The 24,104-nt window shown below is 43.7% G+C and overlaps 1 protein-coding gene across 1 annotated transcript in view; it reads left to right on the forward strand.

Annotated features, from left to right (window-relative positions):
* Window positions 1-24,104, forward strand: part of LOC140544478 (integrin alpha-M) — a 47,198-nt gene that overhangs the window by 19,902 nt on the left and 3,192 nt on the right. The window contains exons 3-29 of the mRNA XM_072668009.1: window positions 4,801-4,906; window positions 6,549-6,649; window positions 6,759-6,829; window positions 6,996-7,107; window positions 7,195-7,328; window positions 7,626-7,759; window positions 7,883-8,027; window positions 8,443-8,593; window positions 10,000-10,073; window positions 10,676-10,793; window positions 11,515-11,645; window positions 11,745-11,891; window positions 12,045-12,236; window positions 12,731-12,864; window positions 13,151-13,293; window positions 13,407-13,555; window positions 14,807-14,938; window positions 15,765-15,838; window positions 16,399-16,540; window positions 16,995-17,093; window positions 17,333-17,412; window positions 20,519-20,605; window positions 20,737-20,815; window positions 20,922-21,014; window positions 22,287-22,367; window positions 23,114-23,224; window positions 23,453-23,566. Coding sequence (XP_072524110.1) covers window positions 4,801-4,906; window positions 6,549-6,649; window positions 6,759-6,829; window positions 6,996-7,107; window positions 7,195-7,328; window positions 7,626-7,759; window positions 7,883-8,027; window positions 8,443-8,593; window positions 10,000-10,073; window positions 10,676-10,793; window positions 11,515-11,645; window positions 11,745-11,891; window positions 12,045-12,236; window positions 12,731-12,864; window positions 13,151-13,293; window positions 13,407-13,555; window positions 14,807-14,938; window positions 15,765-15,838; window positions 16,399-16,540; window positions 16,995-17,093; window positions 17,333-17,412; window positions 20,519-20,605; window positions 20,737-20,815; window positions 20,922-21,014; window positions 22,287-22,367; window positions 23,114-23,224; window positions 23,453-23,566 — 3,134 coding nt within the window. The remainder of the gene's footprint in view (window positions 1-4,800; window positions 4,907-6,548; window positions 6,650-6,758; window positions 6,830-6,995; window positions 7,108-7,194; window positions 7,329-7,625; window positions 7,760-7,882; window positions 8,028-8,442; window positions 8,594-9,999; window positions 10,074-10,675; window positions 10,794-11,514; window positions 11,646-11,744; window positions 11,892-12,044; window positions 12,237-12,730; window positions 12,865-13,150; window positions 13,294-13,406; window positions 13,556-14,806; window positions 14,939-15,764; window positions 15,839-16,398; window positions 16,541-16,994; window positions 17,094-17,332; window positions 17,413-20,518; window positions 20,606-20,736; window positions 20,816-20,921; window positions 21,015-22,286; window positions 22,368-23,113; window positions 23,225-23,452; window positions 23,567-24,104) is intronic.

Genomic DNA, 24,104 nt, shown 5'->3' on the forward strand with positions numbered 1-24,104 from the left:
TTGGTGGGTTATTTCCTCAGTGTTGAGTAGTTTAGCTGCTAGGTTAGCGTCTGTTGTTGGGTTATTTCCTCAGTGTTGAGTAGTTTAGCTGCTAGGTTAGCGTCTGTTGGTGGGTTATTTCCTCAGTGTTGAGTAGTTTAGCTGCTAGGTTAGCGTCTGTTGGTGGGTTATGTCCTCAGTGTTGAGTAGTTTAGCTGCTAGGTTAGCGTCTGTTGGTGGGTTATTTCCTCAGTGTTGAGTAGTTTAGCTGCTAGGTTAGTGTCTGTTGGTGGGTTATTTCCTCAGTGTTGAGTAGTTTAGCTGCTAGGTTAGTGTCTGTTGGTGGGTTATTTCCTCAGTGTTGAGTAGTTTAGCTGCTAGGTTAGCGTCTGTTGGTGGGTTATTTCCTCAGTGTTGAGTAGTTTAGCTGCTAGGTTAGCGTCTGTTGGTGAGTTATTTCCTCAGTGTTGAGTAGTTTAGCTGCTAGGTTAGCGTCTGTTGGTGAGTTATTTCCTCAGTGTTGAGTAGTTTAGCTGCTAGGTTAGCGTCTGTTGGTGGGTTGTTTCCTCAGTGTTGAGTAGTTTAGCTGCTAGGTTAGCGTCTGTTGGTGGGTTGTTTCCTCAGTGTTGAGTAGTTTAGCTGCTAGGTTAGCGTCTGTTGGTGGGTTATTTCCTCAGTGTTGAGTAGTTTAGCTGCTAGGTTAGCGTCTGTTGGTGGGTTGTTTCCTCAGTGTTGAGTAGTTTAGCTGCTAGGTTAGCGTCTGTTGGTGGGTTATTTCCTCAGTGTTTGGTAGTTTAGCTGCTAGGTTAGCGTCTGTTGGTGGGTTATTTCCTCAGTGTTGAGTAGTTTAGCTGCTAGGTTAGTGTCTGTTGGTGGGTTATTTCCTCAGTGTTGAGTAGTTTAGCTGCTAGGTTAGCGTCTGTTGGTGAGTTATTTCCTCAGTGTTGAGTAGTTTAGCTGCTAGGTTAGCGTCTGTTGGTGAGTTATTTCCTCAGTGTTTGGTAGTTTAGCTGCTAGGTTAGCGTCTGTTGGTGAGTTATTTCCTCAGTGTTGAGTAGTTTAGCTGCTAGGTTAGCGTCTGTTGGTGAGTTATTTCCTCAGTGTTTGGTAGTTTAGCTGCTAGGTTAGCGTCTGTTGGTGGGTTATTTCCTCAGTGTTGAGTAGTTTAGCTGCTAGGTTAGCGTCTGTTGGTGGGTTATTTCCTCAGTGTTGAGTAGTTTAGCTGCTAGGTTAGTGTCTGTTGGTGGGTTGTTTCCTCAGTGTTGAGTAGTTTAGCTGCTAGGTTAGCGTCTGTTGGTGGGTTGTTTCCTCAGTGTTGAGTAGTTTAGCTGCTAGGTTAGCGTCTGTTGGTGAGTTATTTCCTCAGTGTTGAGTAGTTTAGCTGCTAGGTTAGCGTCTGTTGGTGGGTTACTTCCTCAGTGTTTGGTAGTTTAGCTGCTAGGTTAGCGTCTGTTGGTGGGTTATTTCCTCAGTGTTGAGTAGTTTAGCTGCAGGGTTAGCCTCTGTTGGTGGGTTATTTCCTCAGTGTTGAGTAGTTTAGCTGCTAGGTTAGCGTCTGTTGGTGGGTTATTTCCTCAGTGTTGAGTAGTTTAGCTGCTAGGTTAGTGTCTGTTGGTGGGTTATTTCCTCAGTGTTGAGTAGTTTAGCTGCTAGGTTAGCCTCTGTTGGTGGGTTACTTCCTCAGTGTTTGGTAGTTTAGCTGCTAGGTTAGCGTCTGTTGGTGGGTTATTTCCTCAGTGTTTGGTAGTTTAGCTGCTAGGTTAGCCTCTGTTGGTGGGTTACTTCCTCAGTGTTTGGTAGTTTAGCTGCTAGGTTAGTGTCTGTTGGTGGGTTATTTCCTCAGTGTTTGGTAGTTTAGCTGCTAGGTTAGTGTCTGTTGGTGGGTTATTTCCTTAGTGTTTGGTAGTTTAGCTGCTAGGTTAGTGTCTGTTGGTGAGTTATTTCCTCAGTGTTTGGTAGTTTAGCTGCTAGGTTAGTGTCTGTTGGTGGGTTATTTCCTTAGTGTTTGGTAGTTTAGCTGCTAGGTTAGTGTCTGTTGGTGAGTTATTTCCTCAGTGTTGAGTAGTTTAGCTGCTAGGTTAGTGTCTTTTGTTGGGTTATTTCCTCAGTGTTGAGTAGTTTAGCTGCTAGGTTAGTGTCTGTTGGTGAGTTATTTCCTCAGTGTTGAGTAGTTTAGCTGCTAGGTTAGCGTCTGTTGGTGGGTTATTTCCTCAGTGTTGAGTAGTTTAGCTGCTAGGTTAGCGTCTGTTGGTGGGTTATTTCCTCAGTGTTGAGTAGTTTAGCTGCTAGGTTAGTGTCTGTTGGTGGGTTATTTCCTCAGTGTTTGGTAGTTTAGCTGCTAGGTTAGTGTCTGTTGGTGGGTTATTTCCTCAGTGTTGAGTAGTTTAGCTGCTAGGTTAGTGTCTGTTGGTGGGTTATTTCCTCAGTGTTGAGTAGTTTAGCTGCTAGGTTAGCGTCTGTTGTTGGGTTATTTCCTCAGTGTTGAGTAGTTTAGCTGCTAGGTTAGCGTCTGTTGGTGGGTTATTTCCTTAGTGTTTAGTAGTTTAGCTGCTAGGTTAGCGTCTGTTGTTGGGTTATTTCCTCAGTGTTGAGTAGTTTAGCTGCTAGGTTAGCGTCTGTTGGTGGGTTATTTCCTCAGTGTTTGGTAGTTTAGCTGCTAGGTTAGTGTCTGTTGGTGGGTTACTTCCTCAGTGTTGAGTAGTTTAGCTGCTAGGTTAGCGTCTGTTGGTGGGTTATTTCCTCAGTGTTGAGTAGTTTAGCTGCTAGGTTAGCGTCTGTTGGTGGGTTATTTCCTCAGTGTTGAGTAGTTTAGCTGCTAGGTTAGCGTCTGTTGGTGAGTTATTTCCTCAGTGTTGAGTAGTTTAGCTGCTAGGTTAGTGTCTGTTGGTGGGTTATTTCCTCAGTGTTGAAGAGTTTAGCTGCTAGGTTAGTGTCTGTTGTTGGGTTATTTCCTCAGTGTTGAGTAGTTTAGCTGCTAGGTTAGTGTCTGTTGTTGGGTTATTTCCTCAGTGTTGAAGAGTTTAGCTGCTAGGTTAGCGTCTGTTGGTGGGTTATTTCCTCAGTGTTGAGTAGTTTAGCTGCTAGGTTAGTGTCTGTTGGTGGGTTATTTCCTCAGTGTTGAGTAGTTTAGCTGCTAGGTTAGTGTCTGTTGGTGGGTTATTTCCTCAGTGTTGAGTAGTTTAGCTGCTAGGTTAGCGTCTGTTGGTGAGTTATTTCCTCAGTGTTTGGTAGTTTAGCTGCTAGGTTAGTGTCTGTTGGTGGGTTATTTCCTCAGTGTTGAGTAGTTTAGCTGCTAGGTTAGCGTCTGTTGGTGAGTTATTTCCTCAGTGTTGAGTAGTTTAGCTGCTAGGTTAGCGTCTGTTGGTGGGTTATTTCCTCAGTGTTTGGTAGTTTAGCTGCTAGGTTAGTGTCTGTTGGTGGGTTATTTCCTCAGTGTTGAGTAGTTTAGCTGCTAGGTTAGTGTCTGTTGGTGGGTTATTTCCTCAGTGTTGAGTAGTTTAGCTGCTAGGTTAGCGTCTGTTGGTGGGTTGTTTCCTCAGTGTTTGGTAGTTTAGCTGCTAGGTTAGTGTCTGTTGGTGGGTTATTTCCTCAGTGTTGAGTAGTTTAGCTGCTAGGTTAGTGTCTGTTGGTGGGTTATTTCCTCAGTGTTGAGTAGTTTAGCTGCTAGGTTAGTGTCTGTTGGTGGGTTATTTCCTCAGTGTTTGGTAGTTTAGCTGCTAGGTTAGTGTCTGTTGGTGGGTTATTTCCTCAGTGTTGAGTAGTTTAGCTGCTAGGTTAGCGTCTGTTGGTGGGTTGTTTCCTCAGTGTTTGGTAGTTTAGCTGCTAGGTTAGTGTCTGTTGGTGGGTTATTTCCTCAGTGTTGAGTAGTTTAGCTGCTAGGTTAGTGTCTGTTGGTGGGTTATTTCCTCAGTGTTGAGTAGTTTAGCTGCTAGGTTAGTGTCTGTTGGTGGGTTATTTCCTCAGTGTTTGGTAGTTTAGCTGCTAGGTTAGTGTCTGTTGGTGGGTTATTTCCTCAGTGTTGAGTAGTTTAGCTGCTAGGTTAGTGTCTGTTGGTGGGTTATTTCCTCAGTGTTTGGTAGTTTAGCTGCTAGGTTAGTGTCTGTTGGTGGGTTATTTCCTCAGTGTTGAGTAGTTTAGCTGCTAGGTTAGCGTCTGTTGGTGGGTTATTTCCTCAGTGTTTGGTAGTTTAGCTGCTAGGTTAGCGTCTGTTGGTGCGTTATTTCCTCAGTGTTTGGTAGTTTAGCTGCTAGGTTAGCGTCTGTTGGTGGGTTATTTCCTCAGTGTTTGGTAGTTTAGCTGCTAGGTTAGCCTCTGTTGGTGGGTTATTTCCTCAGTGTTTGGTAGTTTAGCTGCTAGGTTAGCGTCTGTTGGTGGGTTATTTCCTCAGTGTTGAGTAGTTTAGCTGCAGGGTTAGCCTCTGTTGGTGGGTTATTTCCTCAGTGTTTGGTAGTTTAGCTGCTAGGTTAGTGTGTTGGTGGGTTATTTCCTCAGTGTTTGGTAGTTTAGCGTCTGTTGCTGTTTCCTTAGTTTTGGGTAATTTAGCTGTAAACCTGAAATCTAAGTCATTTGACTCAACAGTTTGGTAAAGCCATAAATCAGCACACTATTCAAACCATTAATGCAACACTGCTGGGTTCACTTATACTATATTGTCAAAAGTATTTAGACATCTGCCTATTTATTGTTTCTTTTAAATTGTTTACTGGGGTAGTGAGGCTAGCATTGCTAACAAACACTTGAAATCAGTTCTCATCCAAGTCTAAACACATCCAGGTCCTTCTTCAGTACTAACGATGTGTATGTTTTCATTTTAAACTGTAGTTTCTCAGTCAGCGGCCTTCAACTTGGAGTCAAGTCCTTGGAGATACTTCAGTCAAAATCAAGACACAGCTTTTGGCTACAGAGTGATCCAGAGAGATAAGCAAAGGTGAGGAAAACACAGCACACCAACGACATTATGATATATTCTGTCCTTGTTCCCTTGAATATCTCAAAGTCGCCTGTATCAGGTTCAGTAGAAGGGCTTTATGAAGGACTGTGTGGGAGGACCAAGAAGAAACGGAATTACTATTAGAGATAGAAGTAAATGAAAAAGAAACAGTAGGTATAAAAGCCAGTCTTGACCAAGATTAAACCTAAATAGGCGACTTCGGTACCTCGACATAAAATTCAGCGGTTGCTCTCTTGTCCATCTTATGTAAAATAATGACTTAAAGACAACAAAGTTCCTCCATTTATGCTCCAAGTAGGACATTTCAACTGGAACACTTCCACAAGTCAAATTTCCTACTCCGAAAGTCTGGAGAGTCTCACCAACCCCAAGTTCAGCATCCAAGATGGCTGCACTGTACATCAACAGTAGTAAAGTCAGTGGTGTTATACTCCTATGTGTGGACGTGCTTCCATGATTGGATACGCAAAATACCGTATAATGCATTGTTATCAGTGCTAACAGTGCTAACCTGGGACATAAAAAGTGGGATGTATTCCTGGGCTCAGACATCTGACTTCCGAGGTAAATGGAACGCACCATTAATGATGATTTTTAGAGCTTTAGACGGAAGGCGTTTCAAATGTTCACGGCTGATTGCAGTTCATTTGCGCTTTCACTGCTGTATTATTAATACGTTTTTGCCACTTACTGGATGTATTTAAATCTACAGAAGTGCTCTGTAGTGAGTTAGACGTGTGTAAAGTGCTGTCTGGGAAAGGATCTGGGCGGTATGACCAAATATTTTATGGTTTTGCGGTGTATCACGGTAATTGAATTTATTGATATATTACACATTTTTGCTAATGACTAATGAACTGAACTAGAATCCTATTAGAAACAGTAGGCCTGTCTTTCTAGGTTACAACTAAAGTATGTATTACCGTAATCGCAGGCTTACCTTAAATCAGGCGGATGTGAAAACAGCCTGTGAGTCCTTCAGGAGCATTTGTGCGCTAGCCTGCTGTTGCTAGCAACACAATGCGTGGACCATAGAACGATTTTTTAACAGTACACTGAATGAACCGCCATACTGTCCAGCACTAATTTCTTAGGGTTTGACCATTACATGGCAGCCTAGAATAGTAATATGTAATGGTATTTAATTGTATATAATGATCATTTATTATTGTTATAATTGTAATGAATTGTGCCAAGATATTAGTTTTATATGCCTCATTAATATCAATAGCTTAAAACTTGAAAGCGTAAGCGCTTAGAGCACTTGGCTATTCATGACAGGGTTGTGGGTGCGATACCTGGTCTTGGGAAGCTACCACCATTGAGCAGGGCCCTTCACCCTCTCCGCTTACTGGGAACCACAGCAATGGCTGCCCACCACTCCAGGCACGTGGGCTCACTTTGCTCACTAGTGTGTGCCTGGGTGTGTTTACTGCACGGATGGCTTAAAGGCAGAGGCCAAATTCTATCCGTGTCCAACATGACACAGGTGAAAATGGCTGTCTTGTCTGGTCTAATTGAAGGTTTATGTGGTTTAGGTGTGAAATCAGTGATGGTTGTATATAGGAACACAGGTTGAACCCGCTGTAGCTAACTGAACCTTCCTCTCTCCTCTCAGTTTGATTGTGAGCGATCCTTCAATACAAAATCAGAATAAAAGAGGGCAAGTTTACACCTGTTCAGTAAGCAGATCATCCTGCTCACCATTACAACTTAACGGTAATGAATCCTCACTTTCAGTACTCTTGCATTTGTGGTGTTTTTAGACACGCACAGCCCAAAAAAAAAAAGCCCACCACCTTGTCTATTTTTTTTTTATTTGACGCAGAACCCCCTGAGGCTGTGAACATGTCCCTTGGTCTTTCGATGGCTAAAGATCCACAGTCTTCAAACATAATGGTAAGACTTTACTCTGGCTCTCTTAAAGCATAAGTAAGGACCAATGAGATCCTAAAACAGTGGAATTGAGAACATGCAACAATCAAACTAGTCAAACTGTTATTTATCTATTAATTCATTTCTGAAACGTTCTTAAGAACATTTATGAACTCTCTCTGTTCTTCAGGTCTGTGGTCCAACCATCCCCAAAAGCTGCAAAGTAACTACGACCTACAACGGCATGTGTTTCCCAGTGGTTGGCAGTAATGTAGGAAGGCCGATACCGAGCACACTAAGGGGTGAGACAAATGGAGCAAAAACAAAAGCTCTAACCCAACACAAGTCTTCCTCTGTATAATGATCTTTCTCTCCTGTGTTGTTCTCAGATTGCCCACCTCCTGCACAAACAGATATTGCTTTTTTATTGGATGGCTCTGGAAGTGTATCACGTAATGATTTTCACAAAATGAAGAATTTTGTTGTAACACTGGTCCAAGGATTAATTTCCCGGGATATTCGGGTATGTGCAGGAACATCTTAAACTATGTTCTCCACAGAGGGCAATGATCCTTTTCTTACTTTAATGTGGATGCTGGGAGCATTTAAAGATTATTTGCCTTGGTCACATTCTTTTTTGCTCTACAGTGTAAAAAATGGGTTCTGCTATCATTTCAAGTCATGGAACTATAGTTTGGTACTATATAGAACACTTTTCCCTTATGATTTATGTAGGTACTGTGTTTAAGGTATACACAGACCAGCCAAGGAATGAAGAATCTTGCTTTTGAAACCTGCATTGCTCTCATTTCTTTTTCAGTTTGCTGTTGCACAGTACTCTAGGTATTGTAATATACACATACGCTTCACTAACATATTGGACTCCGCTCAAATACTGGGCATAACACAGATGAGAGAATTGACCTTCACCGGAAATGCGATCAACAAACTTGTGTAAGACTTGTTCTCTATGTGAAAGGCATTGTTTCCTATGCTGCGCTTTGATGTTAAGTAAAATCACTGGGACATTACCACTGTGCTGCTGAACTTAGCCTTTGTTTAATGTGTTTTGTGCAGGAGTGAATTATTTACCGAAGCCAGGCCAAACGCTCACCGAGTTCTGATTGTTGTCACTGATGGTGAATCAAGTCGTGGTGATGCTAATTTGAACAATGCTGCTGAATATGCAGAACGGAATAACATCATTCGCTACGCTATTGGGGTAAGACATGTCCCTATGTTAACACAGTCTGCACCACAGGCAATTATTTCCCCAAATTTTCTTTTTAACTATGTAGTTTCCAGTTCTCCCCATACCGATAAATATACCGATTCGCAAAAACTAGTCCACCGTAAAACCTAAACCATCAAACCACTGCTAACGCAAAATGCTAATGCAAAAAACTGCTTCTTTGGCTCATTCATCCCCAACTTAAAACACTTTCCAGATTGAAGACTTTTATTCGAGAATGTATCATTAAGCCCTACCTGTTAGGCTATTTCAAATTTCAGTGTAAAACAAAAGCTGGGAAAAATGGCTTTCAGTGTATTTTTTTCAGATTTTAACAGTGGTTCCTTTCACAGTGCATGGCAGTGGCTAAATTTCTCCATATCTGTTCTATATTTTACCTCTTCAGGTCGGTAATGCCTTTAACAGTCCCTCTGCAGAGGAAGAGCTGAACACCATTGCATCTGATCCCGACAGTGAACACAAATTTAAAGTGGATAGCTTTGATGTGCTGGACAAAATCCGCAAAATTCTGGAGGAGAACATAATTGCAATTGAAGGTACATCGGTAACACTTTTGATGTTGAAAGCTTTATATTAATCGAAATGATTTAAACCCCACTGCAAATTAGGTTCATTAGCAAAATGCCCAAATTTTCAGCTGTTCAACCAATCAAACAAGAGTAATTTAAATATCTCAACAGAACTAATAGAACCAGAGCCTTTTCCACATTCAACACTAAATTCCCCTTTTAATGACGACTGCAGTCCCAGAATTATTCAACCCCTTCATCACAAGCATCTGGCAGCTTTCCTGAGGAATCTCAGCCCATTCCCCATGGGCATTGACCTCCAGTTCACTGATATTCATGGCCGCCTTCTTCAATAAAGATTTTCTGTGGGGTTCAAGTCAGCAACTGTGATGGCCACTCTAGAATCTACAAGGGTTTCTTCTGAAACCAAGCTTTGGTGGACTTGATGAGGTATGCTTGGGATCATTGTCCTGTTGCAAGGTCCAATGATGCCCAGCTTCAGGCATGACACTTTCAACTTGGATTTCCTGATCATTGATTGACTCCGTCTTGCCTTTCCTCCACAAGCTGCAGGTTACCAGTGCCAGATGAAGCAAAAGCAGCCCCAGAGCATCTCCGAGCCACCAGCATGCTTCACTGTAGGCAGGGTGTTCTTTTCAGTGTATTCTTCAGACGGATATACTGCTTATTAACAGGCCTGAACAATTTTTGTTTCAATGTCGCTCCACAGAACTAAACTTCAGAACTCCTGTGGCTTATTTATTTGGTTCTGAGCAGATTGAAGCCCACTGTTCTTGTGTTGTTGGGTCAGTAGAGGTGTCCGGCTATGGCAAGCTTCAGTGTTAGTGCAGGCTGAAACCTCAGTGCTGGCTGCCACCAAATCCTGCTACAGGTCTTTTTTGCAGTCACTCTAGGGTTTCTGACCACCCGCCTCCTCAGGAATCTGATGGCAGCCAGTGATGGCTTCCTCTTTTTGCCACGTCCAGGTAGTGTAGCCAGTGTCCCTCTAACTCTGGGACCATTCAGGGCTTTGCTACTTTCTGGACCCTTCTCCTTGTTTTTGAATGCAGTGAGCTCTTGACTTGCCCATATTTCTAACATGCAGTCAAACCTCATAATCAGCAATCTCTGAGGGGTTGAAGAACTCTGAGACTGCAGTCGTAATTAAAAGTCATATTTGTGTAAATGTTGAACAAGCACTTGATCTATTAGTTTCTGTTGAGATATTGATTGATTGCTTGTTTGATTGGTTGATTGCAAACAGCTGAAGGTTTGGACATTTAGCTAATAACCCTAATGTGTAGTGAGAGGGGAATCATTTCTAGTGCAACTGTATTATCTAGGGCCAAACAGGTTTGCGAGTCAGTTATTACTTTGACCTTTATTTTTGTGTGGATTTGTCTCTTGACTTATTTTTTTCTGATTTGTTCTAGGGACCCAGACATCAGGGGATTCCTCCAGAATGGAGTTTGCACAGGACGGCTTCAGTGTGGAGAGTCTCCCAAATGTACTTTTAAAGAATGGGTTTTATTTTATATGCATCCGATAAATTTGTGGTGTGGTGGACTGGTCAGTTGTCGGTGAAAACTTGTCAGGGGTAAAAAGAAGCCTATGGACATGGACATATATATTGATGTCACAATTTTAGACTAACAGAATTTAACTAAACTAATAACACATAAACAGCTGCACTGCTCATAGCTTTTACCCGGCACATCGGTGAGTAAACATCCACAGTGCAGGCTAGAAAAAGTAAGTGAAGGCAAAAGGTGTTCCAATTAAGGCGATGAGATTGGAAGTGTGGCTTTCACAGGTACTTTGCCCCCGAATAAAGACACACAAAGCCTGACTACAATGCTCCCCTCCAAAATCAAATAGAACGCTGCCTTCTTCCATGGACAGTAGAGACAGTTACTCTAACTCTAAAAGCAGCACAAACATGTTTTAATACCCTTGATTCTAGAAGAAACAATGAACAAGCGGGTGTCCAAATACTTTTGTCCATTTAGTCCATATGTTCTGATGGAGTCAGAACACCATATGAAGTGTAACACTCATTGTTTATCTTGAAGCTCACATGTATGAGCTGATGTTTCTCTGTGTGTTCAGGGGATCGTACTGTTGAGCGCAGTTGGGGCTTACCAGTGGAAAGGAGGATACCAGCGGTATTCACGTGGAAGTCCTTATGGCGAATTTCAGGCGGGCAGTGAACACGACAGCTATTTAGGTAAGGATGATCTCCAAACACTGCTGCACTCCCCGGCCATTTTATCAGAAACCCCTCTCCTGTAGCTCCACTTTGCTGGAGTTCAGTTAGAGACTGTCGCTCATCTGTTGATGCACAGTTTTTAGGTGGTGGTCTGTGGTCGTCTGCTCTCAGCCTAGCAGTTACGCTGATGTACCTCAAAGACTCTCACCAGCGCCACTGTGCTGAGAACTGCCCACCAACCCAAAAAGATCTGGTCAACAGTGGTCTTGTGGTCAAAAACTGACCAGGTGGAAGATTCTAATTAAGTGGTCAGTGGGTCGAAGTTTTGCTAGTGGTTTCCAATAAAGTGGCCAGCGAGTGGAAGCACAACAGTAGGTGTTTCTAATAAAGCGACCAGCGAATGGAAGCACAAGAGTAGGTGTTTCTAGTAAAGTGACCAGCGAGTGGAAGCACAAGAGTAGGTGTTTCTAATAAAGTGGCCAGCGAGTGGAAGCACAAAAGTAGGTGTTTATAATAAAGTGGCCAGCGAGTGGAAGCACAAGAGTAGGTGTTTCTAATAAAGTGGCCAGCGAGTGGAAGCACAAGAGTAGGTGTTTCTAATAAAGTGGCCAGTGCTTGTAAGTGAAGTGTTTTGTGATTTCCAACAAAGTGGCCAGCGAGTGGAAGCGCAGGAGGTAGGTGTTTCTAATAAAGTGGCCGACCTCATTAAGAGAAGCTCTGATGATCACTGTGTTCACAGGTTACTCCATGACAGTGGCGAATACTCGCAGCAACACGTATGTTGTTCTGGGAGCTCCAAGGCACGAGCATAAAGGAGTAGTGATTCGTTCAGACAAGTGGGGAACGATCAATCGGCTGGATTCTCCCAAGGTGCTCAGCTCATTTTACAGGTTCTCCTGCCCGCAGGTCACAGACTAATGAACAAGCCTTCTCTTGAATTAAACCCTGAACTGGTCCTCTTTCCTTCAGCCTCAGATTGGAGCCTACTTTGGAGCTGAAGTGTGTGTGGTGGACTTCAGGAGTAACACCTTCGCAGACCTGCTGCTGGTTTCTGCTCCACTGTATACACAGTCTGGTCAGGAAGGAATAGTCTTTGTCTACTCCGTTTCAGACTGGGTAAGTCAAACAAAGCCCTCAGCCCTCAGTTATCGTCTGGTTTCCTCCTAATATTGTTTTCAGCCAATGATTTGCTTCTGGGGCATAACCTGCTGGTCATCTGGACTGGTCATATGCAACCTAATTAATTTTTCCTTCATATTTTTTTGAAAGAGGCAAATAATGACACTGGAAGGAATGGCTGGCCAGAGGGGTAGGTTTGGCTCCTCGCTGGCCAGTCCAGGAGATCTAGATGGGGATAGAATCGCTGATGTTGTTATTGGAGCTCCTCTGGAGGACAATGGACATGGCAGCGTCTACATCTTTAATGGAAGAACGGGAGACCTCTCCCCCACCTATTCACAGGTGAGTGGGTGAATAAGAACGAGAGACATCACCTTGTCTTATCCCTGTAGAGACGTACTGTCAATAAAATAGGACACTCTGGAGCATATAAACATCAATGACCTACTGGCACCATGCTGCCTAATGCCAGGTGTGTGCTAGCAGTATTGAGATGTGGAGCATCTGGAACGATGGTTGGCTCTCCATCCAGTACTTTTGGATGGAATGAGGTGAGGTGCTGATCATCCAGCATTCTGACCTCACTAAATGCAACAAAATCTTCACAGCAATGCTCTTCCAGGATCTAGCAGAAACCGTCGTCCTTGGACAGCAGAGACAGCTGCTCCAACAAAAGCAGGATCAGCTCTTTTTAATACCCTTGATTTCAGAAGAAACATTAAATGAGCAGGCGTCCCAATACTTTTAAAGTCCCAGTACTTTAAAACCTTTGCAGTGGTACACTAGAGGGCGTCGCCCTGAACATGACCATCTCTTTTCTGTTTTTCTAATGGCAGAGAATCAGTGGTTCGTCTGTGCGGACGGATCTGCGGTTCTTCGGCTTGTCTCTGAGCCAGACTGCCCTGGACCAGAATAACGACCAGCTGCAGGACATTGCTATTGGATCTAAAGGAGCGGCCATGTTGTTCAGGTTTGGCAAAATGTGGAGACGAACATGTGGAGCGCATCCCTCCTTCCCGGGGTGCTGCCAGGGCCCCATGAAAAGATATTACACTGGGTCTCAGAAGCCCACAATTCGGCAATTCTCAGAATACTCAATTAATACATTTTTGAGGAGCCCTATCAGTCATGGGCCCTTAGAATCGTCCTTACAGCGCCTCTCCACCCCATTACAGTGCCCCACACAAATTGTGCTTTCCATGTTCTTGCTCAAAACTCTGCACTGACACATTACTGCTCCCTGCTGTTCTGCTCAGGTCCAGACCCATCGTGTCCTTGGAGACCAAAGTGACATATAGACCTACGAAAATCCCCACCAAAAACACGGACTGCTCAAGTCCTTTGCAGAACACTCTGCATTTGTGCTTCAAACTAATCAGATATAACTCTCAGAGATCAGGTCTGTATGGCTGTGTGATCCAAACTGCCCGACTTCAGGATACGTGCTGTACCTTTTGGTGTTGCTTTAGTTGACACGGTTTTCTTCAAGACATTTTTGTCCCTGTTGTTTAGACTTGGAAGCAAATATTAACTACTCATTAAAACTTGACGCCAAACGGCAGACCTACCGGGCGTTTTTCTCAGCAAAAAAACGCATCCTGTCTGACACGATGGTGGTTGGTCTGAGTGAAATCTGCAAAGACCACACGTTCTCCATAGAGGTGAGTGAATTGCTTAGTGTGTTGTGACAGACCTGTGTTGTGCAGCAGAACTATTCGTTTTAATCTCTTGCTACAGAAACTGGTTTTGGGAAAAGATCGTAATGGTGAACCTTAAATCTTTTTATTTACGCCCCCAAAATGTACATATTGCTGCTGTCCAGTGAAAAATATGTATCTCCATCTTTTGTCCGTTTTAGGTTTCCTCCTTGGTTGCTGCTTCTGTACACTGTGTGAACGATTCTGGATGAATGGACCAATAGAAATGCTCTAACCTACATGGAATAAACTCTAACTCTAAACTATTTTAGATTGACTTCCGTTCAGGACGTTTCTGCCTTGTCCTGTAAAGTTGCTATTTTGGAGATACATGATTTTTATTGGACAGCAATGCTAGATACCCAGCCCATTGGACAAAAAATGAGGCTCAGGAGGATATGGGACAGAGGTTTAAAGGTTTTATTCTAATCTCATAAAAAAGCATCAGTTGATATGAACCAAACGAAGGCTGGATAAAATTTCTGTAAATTGGTGTTGAAATTCAACCTAAAATCAAAACATATCTTCTTTACTTTGTTCGTAATTTCCAGCACAATTTTTTCAGGTCATGTTATTTAAAAGCCAAAATTTCTGATAATAAAAACCTTTAGATAATCACCACCTTTAATGTTCTACACATTCTGTAAAAATGCAAAACATGAATGATATGATCAACCTCCAAAACCGTATCCTCCCACCTCAGGGATAAAGTCCTTCTAAATATTATACATTTTATTCAGACATGGGAGCCATATTCACAACAAGGCGTGACATGGTGGTTAATTGGATTCTAAAATGGCCACAGTTCTTCATGTGGTATAAAAGCAAAATCACTCTATTTGTGACGGTGTGGTTGGATTGGGCTGAGCGTGGCAAATGATGTCACGTCCTTTTTGTGATATCATTCACAGCAACAGTATTTTATTAATAGACAAAACGAGTTAGTGTGACGGGGTGGTCATGTCATGTTCTTTTGTGTAATGTTACCAAGAACAATACAGTATCCTATCACTCACCTACAGCCATAATTTGCCCCCCCCAATCTGAGGGTCTTAATCCTGAGTGTTCGCTGATACCGTTCAAATCTGATCTGATCTTATAATCTAGTCTGACTCATACATACTCTGGACTGACACCTGTGGATGTTGGTCTACTGGTGTCTAATATTTAATTCTCACTTGTGTTGATTTATTCTGCTCTATCTTGCTCTGTCAGGCCTGCACTGAGGACGTTGTGAACCCGCTGTCCAACGAGTTGACCTTTTCTTTTGAGGGCGTCCCCATTAGAGGACTGGACTCTTTAAAGCCAGTTCTTCTTCCTGGTATACGAACCACCTCAGATCACAATGTAAGAGTCTTTAGTAAGCCTTTCTTAATTCATCTTCTACAGCAGAACACATCTAAGAACTCTGGTCCCAGAACTGTGATCTAAGAATTGAGATCTAAGAACTGAAATCTAAGAACTGAAATCTAAGATCTGTGATCGCAGAATTCTGATCTAAAAACTCTGAACTTTGATCTGAGGACTCTGGTCTAAGAACTCAGAACTCTGATCTCAGAACTCACATTTTAGAACACATTTTAGATCTCAGAACTTTCATCTCAGAAATGAGATCTCTTTTAGAACTCTGATCTAAAAGTTCTGATCCAAGAACTCTGATCCCAGAACTCTGATCCCAGAACTGAGATATCAGAACTCTGGTTTTGGAGCTCACATTGTAGAACTTTGATCTCAGAATGTTGGTCTTAGAACTGAGATCTAAGAACTCTGATCCCAGAATTCTGATCTAAAAACTCTGATCTAAGAACTTTGATCTAAGAACTCTGGTCAAAGAACTCTGATCTTAGAACTGATCTAAAAACTCTGATCTCTGCTCTTAAAACTCTGGTCTAAGAACTCAGAACTCTGATCCCAGAACTCTGATCCCAGAACTCCGATCTCAGAACTCTGGTCTAAGAACTCTGATCTTAGAACTGATCTAAAAACTCAGATCTCTGATCTTCGGACTCTGATCCCAGAACTCTGGTCTAAGAACTCCAGTACTTGATCCAATACTTGAGTTATACTAGTTTGTAAACAATGTATTAGCCTCTAAATGAAATAATAGACAGAGCCCAACATTAGACCTAGCATTGCAGTCCAACATCATTAACTATCTAATCTAACTTCACAGCTGGATTTTGAAATAAACTGTGGAACTGACAACATTTGCATTGACAACCTGAAAGTGGATTTCAACTTCTCTGGGTGAGGAAATCATGCACTGCCTTGAGTTAATTACTTTCTGTTGTCACATTTAAAAAGCTAATTCAAAGTAATTAAGCTTAAAGGAGCACTCCAGTCAGACTATGGCTGGACTTTTGAGGCTCTTCTACAAATCCGAAACAGTCCAAACCAAAGCAAATTTATTAGAACCCCCCCCACCGTCAAGATACACTATACAGACAAAAGTATTGGGATACCTGCTCATTCACTGTTTCTTCTAAAATCAAAAGTATTCAAATTAAAAATAGTTGGAGTAACTGTCTGTACTGTCCAGGGAAGCCGGCTTTCTACTAGATTTTGGACTTGTATTACTGTTAGGATTTGACCCACCTCATCATCCCCAACCCCCCAACTTTGACCAAAAGTATTGGATTGTGCTCCACCATCATTCCATAGAACGCAGTTCTTCCGCTGCTGCACAGCTTAATGCTGGGGCGGCTTTAGACTCATCTAGCCCATAATAACAGATAATAATAACAGCAGAGGCCTCAGCAGATCGATTTACTACCTTTGTATATTTTATATTTCTGTATCTTTTTCAGACACTCAGACATAAAGGTTGGAATTATGCAGGACATGAACGTGACGGTTTTCGTGGCGAACAGAGGCGAGAACTCCTACAACGCTCACGTCATGCTGACGTACCCCTTTGGACTTTCCTTCAGGAGGTTTACCAGTAAACAGGTACTGAATTAGATTAATTGATATAAAAAACAACAGAATACTCGATTCCAAAAATATTAGATAGTTGCAGCCCTATACTAAATAATATTAAATAATATTAAATAATATTAAACAGAGGCGCTGTCTATACATGTCATTACTCTAACCCATGTCGGTATACCAGGTAAACCACCCACCCGTAACACTGTTAGTTTTACCAATAGGTTTTCTGTTGTATTTTAAATGGTTCAGAATTTGCCATCATTGTTTGAATTGGGAAATAAGATGATGATCTCCTCACAACATGAAACACAATTGTCTGATTCAGTCATAATGGACCATAAAATGTGACAGAAACCTTCTCTGAAGGCATACAAGGCCCTGAGGTTTTACATTGCTAAGCTCTCTGGTGAAACTGGACTGCATCTAAAATGCTGTACCGTTCAAAAGCTCAAAAGGTTTTCTGTGTGAGCAGGGCCGAGTGGAGTGTGAGTCTGTGGACAGCGATCAGCAAATTTTTCAGGGGAAGACCACCTGCTACATCAGTAAACCCATCCTCAGGGAGAACGCCTTTGTAAGTCAAATATGGTTTTCTCTGGGACTGAGCTTTTATCAGTAGTATTTGCATCGTTAATAAATGACCCAGGATTAAGGCAGAATAAGGAGAATAAGGTACTTTGCATTAGATTCAGTTTGGCTGACTGTACTAGTTAAGGAAGTGTGGAGGCAAGCTGAGAATGAGCCTCTGAATTTGCAGTGTTGTCTGTGCATCTGGTTTAACCCTGATCTTCTCATTGGGTGTTCCTTTTTTAGGCGGTCTTCGAGATCACATACAGCATTAACAAAGAAAGTAACTTTGACAGGACGGTGAAGTTCAGTGCAACTGCTGCCAGGTAGGACCGATATTCTACCAACACACACACTTCACACGTATCTCAGAATGAGGAATGCTGCACATGATACTACTCCCCCACCCCCACCCCAAACCAGTCTCACCACCATCACATCTACAGTACGTTCCTGACCCACCATCACACCTACAGTACACTCCTGACCCAACATCACATCTACAGTACACTCCTCCTGACCCACCATCACATCTACAGTACACTCATAACCCAACATCACATCTACGGTACACTCCTCCTGACCCACCATCACATCTACAGTATGCTCCTGACCCTCCATCACATCTACAGTACACTCCTGACCCACCATCACATCTACAGTACACTCCTCCTGACCCACCATCACATCTACAGTACACTCCTGACCCACCATCACATCTACAGTACACTCCTCCTGACCCACCATCACATCTACAGTACACTCCTCCTAATCCACCATCACATCTACAGTACACTCCTGACCCACCATCACATCTACAGTACACTCCTCCTGACCCACCATCACATCTACAGTACACTCCTCCTAATCCACCATCACATCTACAGTACACTCCTCCTGACCCACCATCACATCTACAGTACACTCCTCCCAACCCACCATCACATCTACAGTATTCTCCTGACCCACCATCACATCTACGGTACACTCCTAACCCAACATCACATCTACAGTACACTCCTAACCCAACATCACATCTACGGTACACTCCTCCTGACCCACCATCACATCTACAGTACACTCCTGACCCACCATCACATCTACAGTACACTCCTAACCCAACATCACATCTACAGTACACTCCTCCTGACCCACCATCACATCTACAGTACACTCCTAACCCAACATCACATCTAAAGTACACTCCTCCTGACCCACCATCACATCTACAGTACACTCCTAACCCAACATCACATCTACAGTATACTCCTGACCCACCATCACATCTACAGTACACTCCTGACCCACCATCACATCTACAGTACACTCCTGACCCACCATCACATCTACAGTACACTCCTCCTGACCCACCATTACATCTACAGTACACTCCTGACCCACCATCACATCTACAGTACACTTCTCCTAACCCACTATCACATCTACAGTATTCTCCTGACCCACCATCACATCTACAGTATACTCCTGACCCACCATCACATCTACAGTACACTCCTGACCCACCATCACATCTACAGTACACTCCTGACCCACCATCACATCTACAGTACACTCCTCCTGACCCACCATCACATCTACAGTACACTCCTCCTAATCCACCATCACATCTACAGTACACTCCTGACCCACCATCACACCTACAGTACACTCCTGACCCACCATCACATCTACAGTATGCTCCTGACCCTCCATTACATCTACGGTACACTCCTTCTGACCCACCATCACATCTACAGTACACTCCTGACCCTCCATCACATCTACAGTACACTCCTCCTGACCCACCATCACATCTACAGTACACTCCTGACCCACCATCACATCTACAGTACACTCCTCCTAATCCACCATCACATCTACAGTACACTCCTGACCCACCATCACACCTACAGTACACTCCTGACCCACCATCACATCTACAGTACACTCCTGACCCACCATCACATCTACAGTATGCTCCTGACCCTCCATTACATCTACGGTACACTCCTCCTGACCCACCATCACATCTACAGTACACTCCTGACCCACCATCACATCTAAAGTACACTCCTCCTGACCCACCATCACATCTACAGTACACTCCTGACCCACCATCACATCTACAGTACACTCCTGACCCTCCATTACATCTACGGTACACTCCTCCTGACCCACCATCACATCTACAGTACACTCCTCCTGACCCACCATCTCATCTACAGTACACTCCTGACCCACCATCACATCTACAGTACACTCCTCCTGACCCACCATCACATCTACAGTACACTCCTCCTGACCCACCATCACATCTACAGTACACTCCTGACCCACCATCACATCTACAGTATGCTCCTGACCCTCCATTACATCTACGGTACACTCCTCCTGACCCACCATCACATCTACGGTACACTCCTCCTGACCCACCATCACATCTACAGTACGCTCCTGACTCACCATCACATCTACAGTACACTCCTCCTGACCCACCATCACATCTACAGTACACTCCTCCTGACCCACCATCACATCTACAGTACACTCCTGACCCAACATCACATCTGCAGTACACTCCTGACCCACCATCACATCTACAGTATTCTCCTGACCCACCATCACATCTACAGTACACTCCTCCTGACCCACCATCACATCTACAGTACGCTCCTGACTCACCATCACATCTACAGTACACTCCTGACCCAACATCACATCTACAGTACACTCCTGACCCACCATCACATCTACAGTATTCTCCTGACCCACCATCACATCTACAGTACGCTCCTGACCCACCATCACATCTACAGTCACTCCTGACCCACCATCACATCTACAGTACACTCCTGACCCAACATCACATCTACAGTACACTCCTCCTGACCCACCATCACATCTACAGTACACTCCTGACCCACCATCACATCTACAGTATTCTCCTGACCCACCATCACATCTACAGTACGCTCCTGACCCACCATCACATCTACAGTCACTCCTGACCCACCATCACATCTACAGTACACTCCTGACCCAACATCACATCTACAGTACACTCCTCCTGACCCACCATCACATCTACAGTACACTCCTCCTGACGACACCACCAAATTCACCACACCACACAGTCCAGCACCACTAGAGGGGTCTGCAGGAAGAGGCTATTTGTGTTGAATTCATTATTCAGATGCTGAGGCAGCTGTGTGATGGCTTTAGGATAATGTGTGGGTATGTGTTATCAGCCCACGGAAATGGCACAATTAGCCCCTCAGTCTGTTACAGTAAACCCCACCTCTAAGTAGGAACAGCAGGAGCTGAAAACAAGTAGGGCTGAATGTCACCACACAACATTTCTGCCTGTCTAAATGCGTTGTGTCAGAATGTGTTCTACTTACTTAACTGACCCAACTTTCCCCAACCTCACAGTGGCAACGACAAACACTCACCTTTCAGCGAGCTGTCCAAAAACGAAAGCATTGATGTGAAATACGCCATCTACGTCGCACTGATAAGGTTAGTTTCCCTGTTCCTACCTTCCTGTTGTGTGAGAAGGGCACTGAGCATGGGGCTGCTCATGTATGTCTAGAGAGCATCTTTCAAGCTCTGGGATTGTAAATAACGTCATTTGGTCGATTTTCCTCAAGGCACGAGAACTCCAGCATCCACATTAACTTCACCGCAGGGAAGAACAACCTGGTGAAGCCAGTCAGTCAAATTTTCAAGGTAGGCAGAACAAAGAACGCAGTGGGTTTCATGACGAATTGTGCTCTCTCAGACCAGATTCTGATTCTGATTCAACTCCTCTTCAATCTCTCACCCTTTCTTCTAGGTGGAGAACGACCTACGGGACGTAAACCTCACTGTTTTCATCAGAGTGCCAATAAAACTGGGAGATAAGGACATCTGGGCCACTAACTTGCAGGTACTGAATCTGTAAAAGCTAAGAACTGTCTATGGTCGAGATGAACCCATTCAGAGTGAGGGGTGTGGTGTGAAACTCCACTGGACTCAGTGGTGGTGAATGGAACCAGGCGTTGGTCGCCATGACTACAGCACAAATATCATAGCCTAATTTCATTGACTTTCCAAACACACCAGTGAACCTACACGTATCTTCTGAGTTTTGTATGAAATTATAATGATGGGAAAATTGAGAATCTGAACTAATACCTTTTATTTTGGGACTATTTCTTGCCACACGACACCCTGCCAATGTATCCATCCACCATGAATGGATTTTAAGGCCAGGATCGTCTCAGAACTCTGGTAGAACAGTGTCTCAGGCGTTAGACAGCGTCTTCATCACCATTGGGTGGAAGAACTTTCTGTAAGGGAGCTTTTATAGAGGTTCAGACGTCTGCTTTCATTCACCTCCGCTGTGGAGGATGCACAGTAAGCTTATTATTCAGTGCCCCAGGACTGAATATGTAGATAGCCTGAATTAACCCAAAGAATATGATTGATCAATGACCCCAAATGCAGCCGGTCAGCCAAGACGTGTTTGGTTGCTGACAGGAGATGCTAGGCTAACATTGCTAACAAACACTAGATCAGTCTTAAGTTCAAAAGATATATTTAGTAAGCATTTCCCTAAATGCTAAATTCAGATTACTACATATGCACTTTTATAGGGAACAGAATCCCACTAGGTAGTGATCGATTTTGGACACCTCCCTGTGCACAACAGCCGAGTGCGTCTCCCTCAACGTGTCTCCCTCAGAGCAACTGCATGCTAATCTTTAAACCAACGGGACTGAACTCAAGGGATTGTGGGTATTCTGATTCCGTTTAGTGTACAACGTTTGTACACTGTATACTGTGGTGCATCGTGGGATTGTTACAGCGCACTGAACATTTTGCAGCACGTTTTCGGACTGCGCTACATAGTGAACAGGGCACAGATTTGGACACAGCTTGTGTTTGCGTCCCACAGTCCCAACTAAAGAAGCGCACCTCAAACATGTCTCGGTTGATCGACTGAATCTGTCGCGATTCTTTGATTCTTTTTTTTTTTTTTTACCAAACTGCTCCTTGAAAGAGAGACAGGCTGTAGGTTAGACTCTATTAAAATAAATGGTCTTTAAATAAACACTGGTATAATGGCAGGAAGGATGACGGTAAGTATGAGCAAGTACATCTACCCTGGATTGTAGTGAAGATGGCTGATCGTGTACTGTTTTTTCTTTTCTTCTAGATTAAAGGCTGTAGCACAGATCGAGACGAGAAACCCACAATCTCTGACTTTGTGGCGGCGCTACAGAAAAAGCCGCTGGTGGTGAGTAGCGGTTGCACGATGTTAATAATTATAAGATCCTTGAGAAACTGTTGGAGGAAAATTATGTAGGTAAAATATTACATAAATAAATATACAGAGTAGAAAAAACATTAGATCAACAGGTCACACATTCAGCACCCAGAGAGAGAGAAAGAGAGAGAGAAGGAAAGCACAGTGAGAGGTGGGATCAGCTTTGGGTATCCCTCCCCCCAAACAACATATTCCGTCGGCTATGACCAAAACAGGCTCGAAAACGTTTCTATTGAAGGCGTTTAGCAGACACTCTTCTCCAGTGCACCTATACTTTATATAGACTAGGATCCAAAAGACCCCTCTAAGCTTAGACTCTACTAAATACAGAATACAGCCAGTCTGGAGACAACAATCCTCTACACACTCTACACTCTGCCTGAGTACTCTTGGAAAAGGAGGTTCTTCAATCTGGGTTTGAAGACATCGAGCGTTGGACTCTGCCGTTCAGACACCCAGAGAAAGTTCGTTCGACCACTTCGGTGCAGGACAGAAAAAAGTCTGGACGCTTGTCCTTCGTGGATCTTAAAGGATAGCGGGTAGAGCCGAGCCGTACTTGAAGCTGGAAGGGCTCTTGGTGCGGATCGGCTTTTGAACATCACTGTCAAGTACGGAGGGGCTGGTCCAGTCTTTGCCTGAAGTTTGGATTCATGCTCCTGGTTTTCCTCATGTTTCCCCTCTCTCTCTTTCTCTTGCTCTCTCTCTGTTTGGTGCAGAACTGCTCGGTGGCTTTGTGCAGAGTGTTCAGGTGTAATGCAGTCTTCTTGAGACGAGAAGCGGAGTTATACAATATATCTGCGAACATGAGCTCCGGCTGGATCGAACAGGTAAATGTGCTGTACCCAAATACATCATTAACACGTATACCTACACACACACACACACACACACACATATATATATATATATAGGGGCGCTATGCGGCCCTAGGCGGAACAGACAACTGTCTTCCGAGCGAAGTATAAGGTCCAAACCACTGTGCCAACCAAACCGTGACTTTTGTGTACCATTACATCCCTAATACCCTTGTCTGTTGTTCATGTATCTTCTCTTAGACGGGACTGAAGACCGCCATTTTTGAGCTGATCAGTACAGCAACCCTGGATTATGACAAAAACCAATACGTCTACTATTCCTCGGACTCTCTCCACACCGCCCCCATCAGAACGGTAACTGAACTGACCCTTTCTTCACAGACCTGCTTTAGAAGCAGCTTTTATTGCCGGATTTACATTAGTTGTGGTGTGTTGGGCTAAAGCTGTAGTCGGGGTGTTTTGTAAAACATGTCACTGTCAGCACAGTCTGGCTGTCAAAAGTTTATTATTTTATCACGACCATATCTACAGGGGTCCGAGTGGTTCAGTGGTCTATTGAGAGTTCCAATCCAGAGTCATTGCGCTTTGCCATCAGCAGCCGCAGTCTGAGAGAGCACAATTGGCTCTCTCCAAGTGGAGGGCTGGTGTTGGCTGGCACATCTGTTAACTGTTGGTCAGTGGTCCAGATTTGAGATTTGTGATAGTCTGGACACCTAAAAACCACACAAAATCAAGAGAATCCTGACCACATTTGAAGGTGGTTTGAAATGTGGTCACGGCTTAATCCTGGGGGGCTTTATACCCCTCTAGCACATGCCATGTCATTAGGCATGGTGCCAGTAAGGTTTGTGTACATCTGCTCCAGGGAGTTCTATTCTACTAAGTACTGCTC

This window comes from Salminus brasiliensis, chromosome 22 (genome assembly GCF_030463535.1).
Source record: "Salminus brasiliensis chromosome 22, fSalBra1.hap2, whole genome shotgun sequence".
In the NCBI taxonomy this organism is placed as follows: domain Eukaryota; kingdom Metazoa; phylum Chordata; class Actinopteri; order Characiformes; family Bryconidae; genus Salminus; species Salminus brasiliensis.